This window comes from Mastigoproctus giganteus, chromosome 9 (assembly GCF_048544385.1).
Source record: "Mastigoproctus giganteus isolate SK-2022 chromosome 9, ASM4854438v1, whole genome shotgun sequence".
NCBI classification, from domain to species: Eukaryota; Metazoa; Arthropoda; class Arachnida; order Uropygi; family Thelyphonidae; genus Mastigoproctus; species Mastigoproctus giganteus.
Genome location: NC_143583.1, coordinates 199,215,943 through 199,232,401, shown reverse-complemented (window position 1 = coordinate 199,232,401; position 16,459 = coordinate 199,215,943). Strand labels below are relative to the sequence as shown.

The following is a 16,459-nucleotide window of genomic DNA, read 5'->3' as shown; positions in this document are numbered from 1 at the left end:
CTATTTCAGCTTATAAAGTAACTGCTGATGTGGGACTGAATCAAATGCTTTCCTGAAATCTAAATAAACAATGTCGAAATTATTCCCTAAATCCAGCTCATGAATGACCCTGTCAAAATAGCTAACCAAATTTGTTAAACATGATTTTCCCTTTACAAAACCATGCTGTATACCTTTCAGAATTCCATATGTCATCTGGTTCATGATCCTGAATTCCACCCTTGATCATTGCCGCCATGATTTTCCCTACTACTGAAGTTAGACTGACCAGTCACTAATATCCCACTACACTCTTAGAACTGCCTTTATATATTGGCGATACATTGGTTCTTTTCCAATCCAGCGGAATCTCCTGAGTCCAGTGATGCTTTCATAATTAACCTTAATGGTCCAATGCTCCTCCCTTAAAATTATTGGGTATATGCCATCAACCCCAGGAGCTTTACTCCCCTGTAGGCTTGAAAGTTTTTTCATTAAATAATCATGTGAAATTTCATTATTATTAATTACATATTTTTCAACTTCACTACCATAATTTTTCATTGACATAAAGGGTTTTTGTTCTGTAAATATCAATGCAAAATAACTGTTGAATTCATCTGCAACATCAGCTGGGGTATCTAATACCATCCCATGCCCATTGCATAAGGATCCGATCTGATTTGTTCTTTTCTTCTTTGCATTTATATATATGAAGAATTCCTTATCCCGGCTCTTTGCCATCAATTTATCATAATCTGCCTGTGCAAGGCTAACCTTTTCTTTGGCACTATTGCAGATTAGTTTGTAGCCATTATAGACTTCGGTCCTTTTGTTTTGCTCTGTAACGTTCCATGCCGTCTTTTTCTACTCAAGTAATCTGGCAACTTCATTGTGGAGTATTTTTTTAATGGTATATGTGCATTTCAAGACTTGTGGTTAATGTTTTAAAGGTATACCATAATTCAGTTGTATTTGCTCTCTGAAATATCTACCCAGTTAATAGAGGCTATGAAGCACCTTAAGCTGCCGTAATTTCCTTTCCTGAAATTATAATCCATTCCTTTGCCTTTAACTACTGCTACCTCTCTCTCTCTCTCTCTCTCTCTCTCTCTCTCTCTCTCTCTCTCTCTCTCTCTCTCTCTCTCTCTCTCTCTCTCTCTCTCTCTCTCTCTCCCCCCCCCACCATAGAACTCTGTGATTATTTCCTGGCACTGGTTCCTGTACTGTCAGCCCTATTATGTCATCTGCTTCATGGGTGATGATCAGGTCTAGAATATTCTTTTCCCCTAGTACTTTCCCTGACACGTTGATACAAATAACGATTGTCTAGTGATTTTAAAATTTTGTCCACGTCGAGTTTCCTTCCCATTTGCTCCCATCAATTAGAGGCAAATTAAAATCACCCATAATAAGACATTCATGCTTACTTGCCCATTTCATTTGCATTTAGAGTCTCTCATAATAATCTTCATAATCATCTGGTCTGTGGATTACTCTTCCTCTCATTATACATTTGCTTCCAACTATCTCATACTATACTAGCATACAAAACATCTAAATCCAGGAATGCTTTCATCGCACCCTGTCCTTCTTAAATACATTGTATATACTATACTGAAACTCATCATGCCCTATTTCCAGGTGGCACCACGTTTCCGTAAGCCCTATTATGTCAGTGTTACTTGTCCTACCCAGTAGTTCAAATTCACTAATTTTATTGATGATGCTTCTGACTTTATTGAATAAACAATTAGGACATTGGGCTATACTAGATGGGCACTTCAAGCGCTAGCATCGTGAACGCCTCCAAATCATTTGAAACTAGAAGGGGTGCTTCTAACATTGCATTGAGTACTACCCAAGACTCACTTTTTTTATTCTCAGTTTCAAGATGGATGTTGTTGAATTGGATATATTGCCCATTTGTGTATACAGTTGAGTGCAAGTAGAAAGAGAAATCAATGTTGGTGGCTTCATCCAACAAATTCAAATGGGTTAAAAACAGGACAGTTTTATATTATGTTTTAAACACACAGGAAGTCTCCCGAGAATTTTTTTATTTATTTTACAGAATGTCAATACATAGTTTAGATGAACTTCTAATGTTAATTTGTGAAAAAAATAGCAAATTTTGATACCGTGATGCCAAAAGCAGTACATCAATATCGATGTTTACACCTATGCTTTATGTGCTGTACCAGCAGGCCAACTCCCACTAACTAAAATATTTCTGAAATGTTGTTTTCTTTGGTTGTAAAATTACTTTATTTCTAACCACTATTCTTATTTAGAGATTAAAGTATTTGTAACACTTATTATTATTATATTATTTCTCCTTGATTGGGGAGAAATAATATAATAATAATAAGTGTTACCTCGTGACGGGTATTGCTACTGAGTACACAGCATACTTAGCGATGTATTTTGGCGATGTATTTTCTATAGTTCCTGGTGTTGATTACCTGGTCTTGGATGGTGAGCATGAATCCTTCAGTCTCAAGGAAGAGTGTCCCGCTCATGAGCCCTGCATTGGAAGCAATTTTATCTGTGTGATCCTGATGGAGATCATTATAGTGTCTGCCATGGAGTGTCTTCTCTGCCCATCTTTCTAGCTTCATTTGTACTTCCTGGTTGGGTGGGGGGGACTCCTTGCTTATGTTGAGTGGGGTATACCGCTTGTCTATCTTCCTTATGGCCTGGTGGAGTGTTGCTGTGTGTTTCTGGAAGTAATCCTTCAGGTTAACGATTGCTGTCTTCTGTTGCTCAATGAGGTCTATCAGGCCCCTTCCTCCTTCTTCCCGGGCAATTGTCAGTCTCTCCACAGCAGATTTCAGGTGGTGTTGGCGGCTCTTGGTCACTATTGTCCTTGTCTTTCTCATGATATCCTCCAGCTCGGTGTTAGTCCAATCTATGATCCCGAAGGTGTACGTTAGCACTGGGACTGCATAGGTATTTATGGCTTTAACTGGGTTCCCTCCGTTCAGCTTTGCTTTCAGCAGCCTTCTGAGTCTCTGATGGTATTTTTCGGTCAGGCAGGCCTTAATTTCTTTGTTCTGCAACTGCTGAGCCTGCATCATCCCCAAGTATTTGTAGGCCTCTCCCTCTGCCGTGGTTTCGATCTCTTTACCACTCTGCAACTGGTAGTTTCTGTTGACTACTTTTCCCTGTCTCAATCCGTGGGTCTTGCATTTGTCTAGACCAAATTCCATCCTAATATCATTGCTGAATTCTTCGGTGATCTGTAATAGTTGCTGAAGGTGCTTCTCGGTTCCCGCGTAGAGCTTTATGTCATCCATATACACCTTCATCCACCTTTTTTGAGGTTATACTGTACTTGCTACTGTTGAGCATGATAAATAAGTTCTAGACAGAACCACAATGGGCTCAGGGCATCTCCCTGAAAGATTCCTCTCCTGATGGGGATTGGCCTGGTTGTGATGTTTTTGACCTTAATGGTGATACAGTCGGTCCTCGTATAACACGTGTTTACATTACACGAATTCGAACGATATCTTATATAACACGAACCAAATTCGCTTATGCACGATTCGCCTTTGTGTTTACAAGAAATGGCAATCACCCCAACCGAACACAACACGATAGAAATGAAGAGAAGATTCTGAAAATGTATTTATGTTTTTTATATCAGTGAAGGGGAAACATATTTCACCATAATAACGTAAAAACCAACACAATTCCAGCTATCGATATAATCGCAAATGCAATTAGATGGAGTTTACTACCAGTTTATAACAGATTCCACTAGCAGAAACGCAACTGGAAATTGTTTTATGGTAGTAACCCCCAGAAATGTGCTTTAGTAAAATGTGAGGTGTTAATAGTGTATCTCGGCCTTTACGGTGTTGTTTATTCAGTTGCTACACGGGCGCAGCTTTGTTTATGTGTATCAAGCGTGCCTCCTCGTTTTGTAATTGTGCTTTATTCCCTAAAAATGAGTAAAATACTTAAAAGGTGTGAAAAGGAAGCGTCCTGGCGAAGACACTGCAGATTCAGAGAGGAAAAAAAAAAAAGCAATATTGATAAACAGGGGCGGACTGGGTCAAAAATTCTTACCCGGGAAAATTTATAGTGGCCTCATACTACGGTTTATGGCCAGTCCACCTCTGTCGATAGAGAAAAAATATGAAATTGTGAAACGCATGAAAGACCATGTGATATTGCACGTGCTACAGACCGAAATGAGGCAACGCCGAGAATTAGAAAGAATGCAGAGAAAATAAAAACAACTTTCATAGCAGGAACAACACAAAGTGTAATTAAAATCCATTAGATTAAGACACAAATAATTGGAAGAGATGGAACGGCTGTCATCTGTTTGGATAGAAAATCAAACAAAAAACAAGTTTGCTTACGATAGAAGCAAAAGCAGTAGCAATATTTTATTACGTAATAGTCATAATAAAATACGTAAGCATTTTATTACAACTTACGTATTATAAAATACGTAAGTATTTTATTACGACTATTTTATTTAATATAATTAATTTTTTACTATTTTATTAATAAATTTTTATTATTTAAATAAATAATAAAAAATAAATATTTTTTATTATTTATTATATTATAATAAAAAAATTTTTTTATTACGTATTTTATAACGATTAAAATTACCCAATTATTTATTGTGTTTGGTAATGTTTTGGTTCCAAATGTGTGTTCAATCTTGGGTGGTCGGAACCTAACCCCACTTTTCCCATAGGGCCTGTTGTTTATATTGCATGATTTTGCATTGCACGAGGGTTTCTAGGAACACAACTATCGTGCTATATGAGGACAGACTGTACTCCGTTTCTCCAAGGAAGTTTGTCACTATCGGATTGACTTTGTAGATGTTCAGCACCTCTATTAGCCAGCTATGAGGCACAGAGTCGACGGCCTTGCGGCAATCGATGTAGGCTGTGTATGTGTTGCGGCGCTTCTTGTAGGCTTGCTCCATAACTGCAGCATCTATGGTTAATTGCTCCTTGCATCCTTTCTGCTCTTCAACCATTATGTTCTGGCTCTCCAAGTGGTCTGATATTTTCCTGGTTATGCAGCTGGTCAGGATCTTGTACATTGTTGGGAGGCAGGTGATTGGCCTTTATTTCGCCGGGTTTCTTGTATCTTCGTCTTTAGGCTTCAGATATGTGATTCCTTGAGTGAGAAACTTCGGGATTGTCTCTGGGTGCCTTATCATTCGGGTGAACTGCTCTGCCAGGTGCTTGTATGTGCAAGTGAGCTTCTTGCACACACAAGAAGACATAATGATGACATTAAATTCAATGTCATCATACTGCCCAACCATGTTCCTCTTCAGTCCTGATGTCCTAGGTTGTGGATCCATTATAACAACCCTTTATGGTAAAATTTTATAGGAAAACATTTTTACACACGATTTTATCAACAGACACTGAGGATGTTGTGTTTTTCACAAACTAAAGAATTAAAATTCAACAAGTATGATCTTCAAAAAATTTTATCTTTTCTTCTTGTGGAAAATACTAAACTAGATAAAATAACTTCAACATAAGCAAAGAAAAGATACTGAACTATATAAAATAACTTCAACGTTAGCAAAGAAAAAGTACCAAACTAGATAAAATAACTTCAACATAGGCAAAGAATATATGAAATTGTGAACCAAGTATACAGATTTTATACTGCTCTCTAAACACTGCAGTTGACACTAAGAAAAATCCCGGCCATAATGCAATAGCCCACGTTTCATTCAATGTGCCAATATTGCTCAGTTCATTTCATGTGTCTTCTTTTATAGCACTCATATATTGACAGCAATTGAATGGACACATGTTTGGATTTAATGCACAAAAATTGCAGATCATTTGGACACAAATTTGCTTTCTGGCAGGTAACATGCTATAAAGGCTTTAGTAAAGGGTAAAATATATGTAAATTTACAGCAGACATGAAAATCTTCAGAGTGTTTTATTTACGCGCACACACACACACACATACAAATAAATCCAAAATACAAACATGAAAAATTAGTATTTGTCAAAAACACGAAAATCACAATAGCATATTTATGCACATGTGTGGTACTGATTAGCATGTCATTGAGAGGATAGAGTGCTTAAATTCCACTCTTTTTCAGTACTATACCCTCTACAGTGTTATATGAGAGGCAGGAGAAATAATTGTAGTGTTTTTTTTTTTTTTTAAGGAGACTGAGTTAGACCACATATACACTGGAAAAAAGGAAAATGGATGCAAAATTTTGATACACAAATACAAAACCACCTTATCTCACATCTGTTGTTGGCAACTCACAGTTAATCAGGGATTATTGTAAATGCACAAAGCAATTAAATGCATTCAAAACATGGAATATGTGGATTATCTGACCCAGGCAATATGAAACTGCCATAATAAGTTATTCATAGTTTCTGATCTTTTACTAGCATGATAGAGAGTGAAAACCAAATCATCCATCGTGTATTAATTAACATTAGATTGGAAAAACTAATTGTTACCCTATGAAACTGCTACTTAAGTTAATAATAGTTTCAGTTTTTTTTCCCCCCATTTTAACCAAGGACTTGTGGGAGATGGATAAAATATTACTCCATTGGTTTAAAAGTAGAAACTGTAATCATTACCCTATGAAATTGCAACATTTTTTTTTTTTTTTTTTTTCATATGTAAACCCCAAACACGAAAGGTATTAAAACCTATTGTACTTAGTACCGTGCATGGGTTGAAGGAGAAGTATGGGGGGAGGGGGGGATGCCGAAAACTTTACTCTGGAGACTAAACATGGGTTTCACCCCAAACAAGCAAAAGTTGGGTACTGAAAAGCCAACAACTGAATACCATTATTGAGGCTGGACTTCTGCAGTATTATATATTTATTTAGTGAACTTATAATGTGAATGATTATCTTTATATTTGTCAGTTTATTACTGATGGTGCTACTTTCTCAGGAGAACTGTAAAACTTTTTATAGATGATACTAATAATTTTTTCTGTGATAGGCTACCATGGAAGTTGCCAAAACACATGCCAACAATCCTTCAGCATTGAAAATCATATTCAGCTCTTTGGTACTCATTTCAAAAGTTTTTTATAGTCTCAACTTTCAGGTAATATATTTTTTTATTATTATGATTATTAATGCAATAATTTAAATATAATAATGTATTTGAGTAAATTTTTTTTTAAGCGAGAAAGAGGTTGAAAAGACGTCTTTTATAATGCATTTGATCTCTTAAATTCTCATCCAGTTTAATGCCTCTAGAAGAGTGGTTCTCAATTGTGGCCATCAAGACAATTTTCATAAATATCAAAATTTTTTATTTATTAAATTTTAACATTGAAAAAAAAATTATATATATACAATAAAATATCATATGGACTTTTATAAAAGTAATATTCAACAGTATGAGACATGGTTGTTCATCCATACCGGCATTTTAATAAATGTACTAGATTTATTTTAAATACCAACAAAGATTTGTCGGCTCTTCTTTTTCTAAGCCACAGAAGATGCTGACACATGGATTTAAGCTGAAAGATACATAGCTCTAAAATTTACTACATAAAAGTTGGATGTAAATTTTATTAGTTCGAATAGAAATTGTGGATGTAATAATTTCATTCCCTTAATATATTAAGACTTTACTTTTCAACATTTTGCAAGAACTTGTAAATGTAAGATATCAGTGATGCAATGTTAATAGTAGTTGAACTTTTCTAAGAAAAATTATTTTCGGTGAAGTTCGTTCTTTGTTGCATGCTGTATTTGTCTTATATTATCCCCTAAGCTATATTATCTGTGTTTTCTTTCCTCTGTCTTGTCTTATTTTCATTCGGTGTATATTTCATTGAAAATTGAATACTTCCAAGCTGCTAAGGTGATTTAAGTTTTTGTAGTAATTTTTCGTGTTTGTGATAGTGTTGCTTTGTTAATGTAAGTTGTATTTATTTATTTTATTATATGTTTCTATTCCTTATTAATTTTATTCGGTATGGAATTCAGAATATAAGAATTTTTGATAAGAAAAGAAAAGAAGTTGAAATTTTGGAAACTACAGCAAGCACAAGTACTGAAAGTGATACAAGTATTTCACAGCTAGAATTGAAACAAAGCCAAAATTTTCGAGAAGAAAAAAACTTTTCATCATGAGTGGGAAGAAATGTATTTAATTATATTAAATGAAAATAAAAAAGATGATGTAGCCAAGCCCATTTGTACAGTTTGTAAAATGACTATTCATCAAATTAAATCTTACACTATGCAGCGTCATTATAACACTCATTAGCATTAGTAAAGCCACATGATGCAAGAAAGCAAGATTATATAGCATCAGCCAAAAAAAAAAAAAAAAAAAAACTCTTCTCATTTCACCCATCCACTCGCTCCAAATGTTTGTCTAGTTTTGCCTTGAATCTATTTAAGCTATCAATTTCTGCAACAACAGATGGAAGTTTGTTCCAGCAATCAACCACCCGCTGGCTAAAGATGATGTAATTAAACTTCCACACATCTATCATATAACTGTCTTTCCTCAATTTGAATTATGCCCTCTCAGGCGATTATTCTGAGCAAGAGGAAGAATCTCATCAGCATTGAGCATGCTTAAACCATTCAAGGCTTTATACACCTCAATCAGATCACCTCGCAGGTGCCCAGTCGCTGCAATTTGCATTACTTAAGCCTCTCTTGTTGCCCTTCTCTGTACATGCTCAAGGAAGTTGAAAAAAAAGTCGTTGACTCCACATTTACACCACAAATTTAACAAAAATTTTCAAAAGGATGTGGCTTCTTGAAGGAAACAAATAATTTTCCTCTCAAGAAATGACAAATTTTATTTAGGATCTTTGAAAGTGAGTTTTTTGATAGAAAACTTTTACCAAAGGTGAATTTCTGAAATCAGTGGTTTTGACCATAGAGCCTGAAAAAATATTTCGAAATATGGCTCTCAGTAATGATTCAATTTAATGACAAATTAAGGACTTCGGTGTGTTTATAGGCAAAGAAGTAAGTGAATTAATAAGTAATTTACTTAGTTTATTCTTAGATGAAAGTAATAATATAACAAAAACTGGTCAAATACTGATGTGTGTGAAATACTCTGACACTGATAAAACTAAATTTGTTGAAAAGTTATCTCACTTCATTAAAAGAATGTCCTAATGTAGTGAACATCTATAATGCAGTTAAAGAAGATTTTAAAAAACTTAATATTTCCACAAATAATTTGTGCTGTAACCGCTGATGGTGCAACAGTCATGAAAAGTGAAAGAAATGGTGTACTAAGTTCGTTTAATAAAGACTGTTCCAATGAAATTTTTCATTTAAATTGTGTTGTTCATCAAGAGGTGGTCATCAGCAAAACTAATTAAGTGCATGGATGACGAGTAATTGACATTTTGAAGAGTTCTAAATGCAATCAACACAAGTAGTGTTACTAAATAATTTGTGCTTTATGCAACAATAATGATGAAAAGCATAATGTATTACTTAATTGATTTTTGTTGCATTTAGTATTTTATGATGTTTTATTAGATGTTTTGTTGCTGTATGGCTTTGTTGCATTTATTTTATTTTAATAATATGTTTTGTTGTGTTTACCGTATCATTTTAATAAATTCACACATCTCGAATCCTTCAGATCACCTTTCAGATTCAAATAGTAATTCCTGAATAAACCAATGTAAAAAGATAATTTTATGATTTTTAGTTTTAAAATAAAATATTATCCATGTTTTATTGTATTTTTGTTATTTAGTTGAAATAAATTTGAGGTACTGATCAAGACATCAAAGGCAGATATTGTTGGGATATCACTGACATGGTGTCACACAGATATAAGCAGTGTACAATTGGAATTTCTGGAGTACAATATATATAGAAAGGATAGACAAGGTAGGAAGGGAGGAGGGGGTTATGTTGTTAGTTAAGAAACACATAAAATCTAAGGAAGTGCATTCAGTTGACATGAGGGTACAATGCAATGTTGAGCCATTTTGGCGTGACATAAACACTGAGAAAGAGAAATGAGAGTAGGAGTGTTATAGGCCTAATGACTAATGAGTACAATGAACAGTTGTGCAGAGAAATTAGTGGGCCAGTTAATCATAATGTCTTGTAATGGGGAATTTTAACTTTCCAGGTATTGACCAGAACTTGTGGTTAGTCACTTGCATTCTAGCAAGACTGTTGCGGATTTATTGGAGGTTGTTTTCTACAGTAACGTGTTCGAGGGGCAACCAGAGGGAGTAATACACTTGATCTGATTATCAGCAGTGATGATTCGTGCATTAAGAATTTGCAGATAAAGTAACGACTAGGTAACAGCGATGTCTACTGATGTAGGATTTACTTAAAGATTTAATTACCATCAAGGTTTAAGTTTTTGTTTTTGTAAAGGTAACTACAGTGGAATCAACTGATGATAATAAAAACAGTGAATTCTAAATGGGAAGCCTTCAGGGAATTAATCTTGGAAGCTACTAGGCTTTTTATACCAACTAAGAAATACTGTTTAAGATTTAGGCCTAAGTGGGGGCGACTCCGTAGCCAGGTGGGCAGGAGCAGCAGTGCATAGCACACGCCTCTTGATTAGACCGGGGTTCGAGCCTGTGACCACCAAATACGGAGGATGCGGAAAGGTCAGTGAATGGCCACCACATATCCCCAGAGCAATATAGCCTTAGTTGCTAAGTTGCTCAGTTTTGATACTGTTGCACATGGAAGACTGCTGTACAAATTGGAGCAGTATGGCATTAAGGGCAAGTTGCTGGGATGGTTAGTGGGAGATGGTGGAGAATGGTAATAAATGGACACTGCTCTATGTGGACTAATGTTATTAGTGGAGTTGGTATTTCTTAGTTGGTCCCCCAGAGTTTAGTGCTGGGACCATTGTTGTTTTGTGTATTTATCAATGATATCGATGAAGGTATATCAGGCTTAATATCCAAGTTTGCAGTTGATCCAAAGGTTGCCAGGGTTGATAATGATAGTAAAGACAGTACGCTACTGCAACAGAATCTGGAAAAGTTAAGCAGATGAGCTGAGAAGTTTAACAACTGAAGTTTACCATTGGCAAATGCAAAGTACTGCATATGGGTATCTTTAACCCAAGAGAATGAAAGAGGTGAAAGGCTTCTGGAATTTGCAGAATCTCAAGGATTGTCAGTAATGAACACTTTTTTTCAAGAAAAGGGTGAACAGAAAGTGGAAATGGAAGAGCCCAAATGGATTAACAACTAATGAAATTGACTTCATCCTCATTAACAGAAGAGATATTGTGAATGATGTTACCATCCTGGACAAAATAAATGATGGAAGTGATCACAGAATGGTAAGATGCACAGTTGATATAGATGTAAGAAAAGAAAGGAAAAAACTCACATAAGTAAATAATACAAAGGTCTTTGAGATAACAGAAGAGGAGAAAAAGCAGTATGCACCGAAACTTAAGAACAAGTTTGAGCTTCTGCAGATGGCTCAGGACCAAGATATCGACAAAGAATATTACAACTTTCTGAAAGGGTGCCTCCGTAGCCAGGTGGGCAGGAGCAGCAGTGCGTAGCACACGCTTCTTGATTAGACTGGGGTTCGAGCCCTTGACCACCAAATACGGAGGATGCGGAAAGGTTAGGGAATGACCACCGCATATCACCAGAGCAATATGGCCCTAGTTGCTAATGCTCCTAAAAACCACGTAACAACAACAACTTTCTGAAAGTGATAAAGCCCAAGAAACCTGTAGGTAAAAATAAATCCAAAGAAGAAAAAATTAGTCAAGAAACACTTGATGAACTGAAGATGACAAATGAAGAGCAAGATAAACACTGACATGGAGAAAATTGAATATACTGATTTATGCAAAGCCATTAGAAATAAGATTTAACACAAGAAAAGTAGAACAAGCATTAAGGGAAAACAAAGGACTTAAATCAGCAGCCATGAGCAGTATTACAGAAAGACAAATGATACTGAAACTGAAGAATAGTGATGGTGTACAGTAAACCCACACTTTTTGTGTATTCACGGTTGCTGATTTAATATAAAATGAAACCTAAAAAAATGTGAATTTTAAAGCACTGTGAACATTTTCCGCTATAAAAAAACATGGGCTTGGCTAAAATTATCTTTCCCGGTCAAAACAGCACCCAGTAGGTGGGGGGGGGTGACAAAATCGCGAGCGTTGATGTTTCTCGCCAATCCTTGTTCAGTATATGTTATGCACTTGTCATGGAAGGTTTCGTTGTTTGCTTTTAATTTATATGCTTATAAATTGAATAAATTTATCAATTTATATGCTTACAAAAGTGATAAATCTACCGTTTTGCAGTGTAAAACAGACTTTTTTCTAGTGTTAATGGAAGAAAGTGACTTTATTGTGGACAAGTTCTTTCTAACCTGTACAAAAATATGGCTACGAATAACAAGGGAAATGTGGAAAGATCAAAGAAGGTGATGACATTAGCGAATAAAATTGAGTTATTAGATAAAATTTCTATGGTGAAAATGTCTCCTCAGTGGAAAAACATTATAAAATCAATAAGTCAACGGAACGATCAATCAAGGAATCAGAAGAAAAAATCCGCCGTAGTGTCCATGAAAACATGCTAATTGCTTCAAAACTTTGCTCTGTAACTTGTGATGTTAAATTAGAAAAAAATGGAAAAAGCTTTCAATCTGTGGATAGAAGACTGAATTCAAAATAAATTTCCGTTAAGTTCACTCATTATTCGTGAAAGGGCAAAACTCCTTTATCAACATTTTAGCGAAACTGGTGATAGCACTGGCGGGATAAGTTTTTTAGCTAGCAAAGGTGCTGGTTTGAAAGATTTGTTTGAAATTTCTAATAAATATTACATTTAATATTAAATTGTTTCTTATTTTCATTTCAATGCCATATGCTTGCATATCACTATGTATTGTCTATGTACATAGTCATATTATGAAGGTACATATAATACATACATAGACAAAATTTTAGACTAGTTTTTCTTATATATTTCATACTTTGGAACGGAACCCCTTTATTACTATGGGAGCCATAACTCAGTATTCATGTTTTCGGTATTCGCGGCATTTCTCAGGAACGTAACCCCCCCCCCCCCCGAATAGCGGGGGTTTACAGTACTTATAAATAGCAGAGAAGGCATAATTCAAATAGCAGAAGACTACTATACAGAATTCTACAAGGAGCGAGGGAATGATGCCAGCAGTGGGGAAGATGGATCGCAAATTAGTAACACATGACATACCTGATGAGGTAGAACATGCGTTGAAGAAAATGAAAAATTAGAAAGCCCCACGGGAAGATGAAGTTACTGTAGAGTTGTTAAAATTGGGAGGAAGAGGCATGGCACAAAAACTGGCAAGACTTTTCACAAACTGCATTAGAAAAGGTGTGACGCCTAAGGAGTGGAATAATGCAATCATAGTTTTGCTGCATAAGAAAGTAGATAAATCAGTAATTGGAAATTATAGACCAATTAGCTTGTTATCCCACATCTACAAGTTGTTCACAAGGGTCATTACTAACAGATTAGAAAGAATACTTGATGAGAATCAACTGAAAGTGCAAGCTGGCTTTAGGACAGCGTTCTTAACCATGGATCACCTTCACGTAATATCACAGCTAATGGAGAAAGAAATGAATATAAAACATGATTATGCCTGGCATTTGTGGATTATGAAAAGGCATTTGACTCCATACAGCATAAGGCAATTTTTCAGCCACTGGAAAGACAAAGCATAGATACCCCATATATTATGATTTTGAAGAAAATATCTGAGAACGCTAACTCCATATATATTATGATTTTGAAGAAAATATCTGAGAACGCTAACTCCTTTATTAGACTAGACAAAGATAGTAGCAAATTTAAAATTGAGAGAGGAGTTCGACAAGGAGACAATATCTTCGAAGTTGTTTACTGCTGCCCTTGAGGAAGCTTTCAGAAGATTAGACTGGTTGCAGAAAGAAGTCAATGTGAATGGAGAGTACCTAAACCATTTATGTTTTGCAGATGACATTTTGGTCATAAGCTACGATCCCAAAGAATTAGAGGAAAATCTTAATCAGTTATGCAGAGTTAGTAAGACTTTTGGACTAAAGATGAATATGGCTAAAACAAAAGTAATGATGAACAAGTATGCCATACAAAGGGATATAATGATTGAAGGAGCAGTAATTGAAAAGGTGGAGTCACATACTTATCTAGGAAAAGTCATCAGCTGTAATAATGATAAATGGCTGGAAGGCAAGAGAAGAATAAATTTTTAATGGATAGCATTCAGGAAATATAGTCACATGCTGAGGAGCAATATCCCAATTTGTCTGAAACAAAATAATGAACCAATCTATACTACCCTCCATGACCTATGGAAGTGAAACTTGGCCACTCACCAAAAGAATGGAAGAAAGCTGAGAACTACACAGCGAGTAATGGAACAAATTATATTGGGAATCAGACTGTTAAATAAGAAGAGAAATACATGGATTAGGCAGCAAACTCAAGTAGAGGAGATTCTTATCAAAACTAAAGAACTAAAATGATCTTGGGCAGGACACATAGCTCAAAGATATGATGACAGATGGACTAAGAGAATAACACAATGGTATCCAAGAGGAGCTAGAAGAAAACCTGGAAGACAACGACAGAGATGGACAGATGAAATTCATGAGTTTGTGGGTAGTAAATGGATGGCCATTGCACAAAACAGAACGAACTGGAAGGTTGCTGGAGAGGCCTTCATCCTGCAGTATATTGAAAATGGCTGATGATGAACCCAAGAGAAATGTACCAACTGTGTGGTATTACAATCAGGGAGGTGGAGAATGAAAAAGACATGGGGGTAATTGTGCAGTCAGTTATGAAGTTCTCTTAGCAGTGCAGATGGGTTGCCAGAGAAGGTCATGGAGTTTTGTCAATGATATATATAGGAATTTTGCTAGCAGAGACAAGGAGGTGATTATACCTTTGTATATGGCAATTGTCAGGCCACACCTTGAGTACTGCGTACAGGTCTGGAGACCTCATTTTAAGAAGGATGTAGAGTTGCTAGAATGAGTACAGAGAAGGGCAACAAGATTGGTGAGAGGAATAAAGGGGTGCTCTTACCAAGAGAGGCTTAATTTCTGCAAGTTGCAGCATCTGGAGACTTAGGCACCTGCAAGGTTATCTGATTGAGCTGTACAAGGCCTTGAATTGTTTGAGCAGGCTCAGAGCTGATGGGATACCTTTGTTTGCTCAGATTAAGAACTTGAGGGGGGACATAGATTCATGAGGAAAGACAGTTGTAGAATAGATGTGTGGAGGTTTGCCTTTAGCCAGAGTAAATGTTTGCCTTTTACATTTACTACACTTGTTACGTTAATGATTGCAATGGGTAGTCGATTGCTGAAACAGGATTCCATCTGTCGCTGTGGAAGTTGATAGCTTAAATAAATCTAAGGCTGAAGTAGACAAACATTTGGAGTGACGGATGGCTGAAATGGGAAGGGATTTTTTTTTTATTTTTGGCCGATGCTGTATAAGCTTGCTTTCTTGCATCATATGCTTCAACTAATGCTAATGCTAATTAATAATAAAGATTCTATAATTATTTCTTCTTATAATTTGGTTACATAGAAAAAGAAAATTTAGAAACGTAAGTACTGCATAATGGAGTTTGACCACGCATCCAATATTTTTTAATTTGTTTTGATATTTGCAGTTTAATGGCAAAGTATTACAGCAGTTACAATTTTATGTGATATGATATTGTTCTACAAAACTCAATGTATATATTTATCAGCTGACTTCAGGACAGAATCTTAAATTACATAACTTATTATTAGTTATAGTTTTTACCACCACTTTAGGAATTTTATTATTATTCCTATGTTACATGCATATAAATTCCATCTAACTATCATTGTTATTGGTAAATTAAATTTTTTAATAAAAAAGGAATTGTGCGGCCACCAGCTAAATCTCGTGGCCATTTTTGCAGCCACGAGAAAAAACTCCTTATAACCTTTAGCTTGTACTTCTTAGAAATCCTGAGTAGTAGTCTTGACACCCTTGGTGATGTACTTTTGAATTCCAAAATGTTGTTTTTTATATCTTTATGGACCAGAAAGCCAACTCCACCTTCACTGCTTCCATTGGTGTACAGCAGATTTCCACTTGATAAACTTATAAGCGATTCATTTCTTCTTCTTGTTTCAGACAAACCGATGATATTTCAATTTACATTTTCTAATTCCTTTTCCAGCTCTAGTATCCTGTCTTCACCAATGAGCGATCTTACGTTGTAACAGTCCAAGTTTAGTTTCCGTGCATGGCAGCTTGATCGTACCCAGAGATTCTTAGCACCCTCTGCTTCCACTCTGATCCTCTCGCTGCCATAAGAGGGAGAGTGAAAGCCTCTGGAGACTGAGGGCCATTTGTTTTGTTGTGCTGTCATGTGCTGGAGGGTTTGGCCTTTTCTTCTTCACACTGACCA

General features: G+C 35.8%; 1 protein-coding gene across 2 annotated transcripts in view; it reads left to right on the top strand.

Moving 5' to 3' along the window:
• Positions 1 to 16,459, top strand: part of Cse1 (chromosome segregation 1) — a 441,978-nt gene that overhangs the window by 99,575 nt on the left and 325,944 nt on the right. For both annotated transcript variants that reach the window (XM_090381796.1, XM_090381797.1), the window contains exon 7: positions 6,978 to 7,085. In XM_090381796.1, the coding sequence (XP_090237922.1) occupies positions 6,978 to 7,085 (108 nt within the window). The remainder of the gene's footprint in view (positions 1 to 6,977; positions 7,086 to 16,459) is intronic.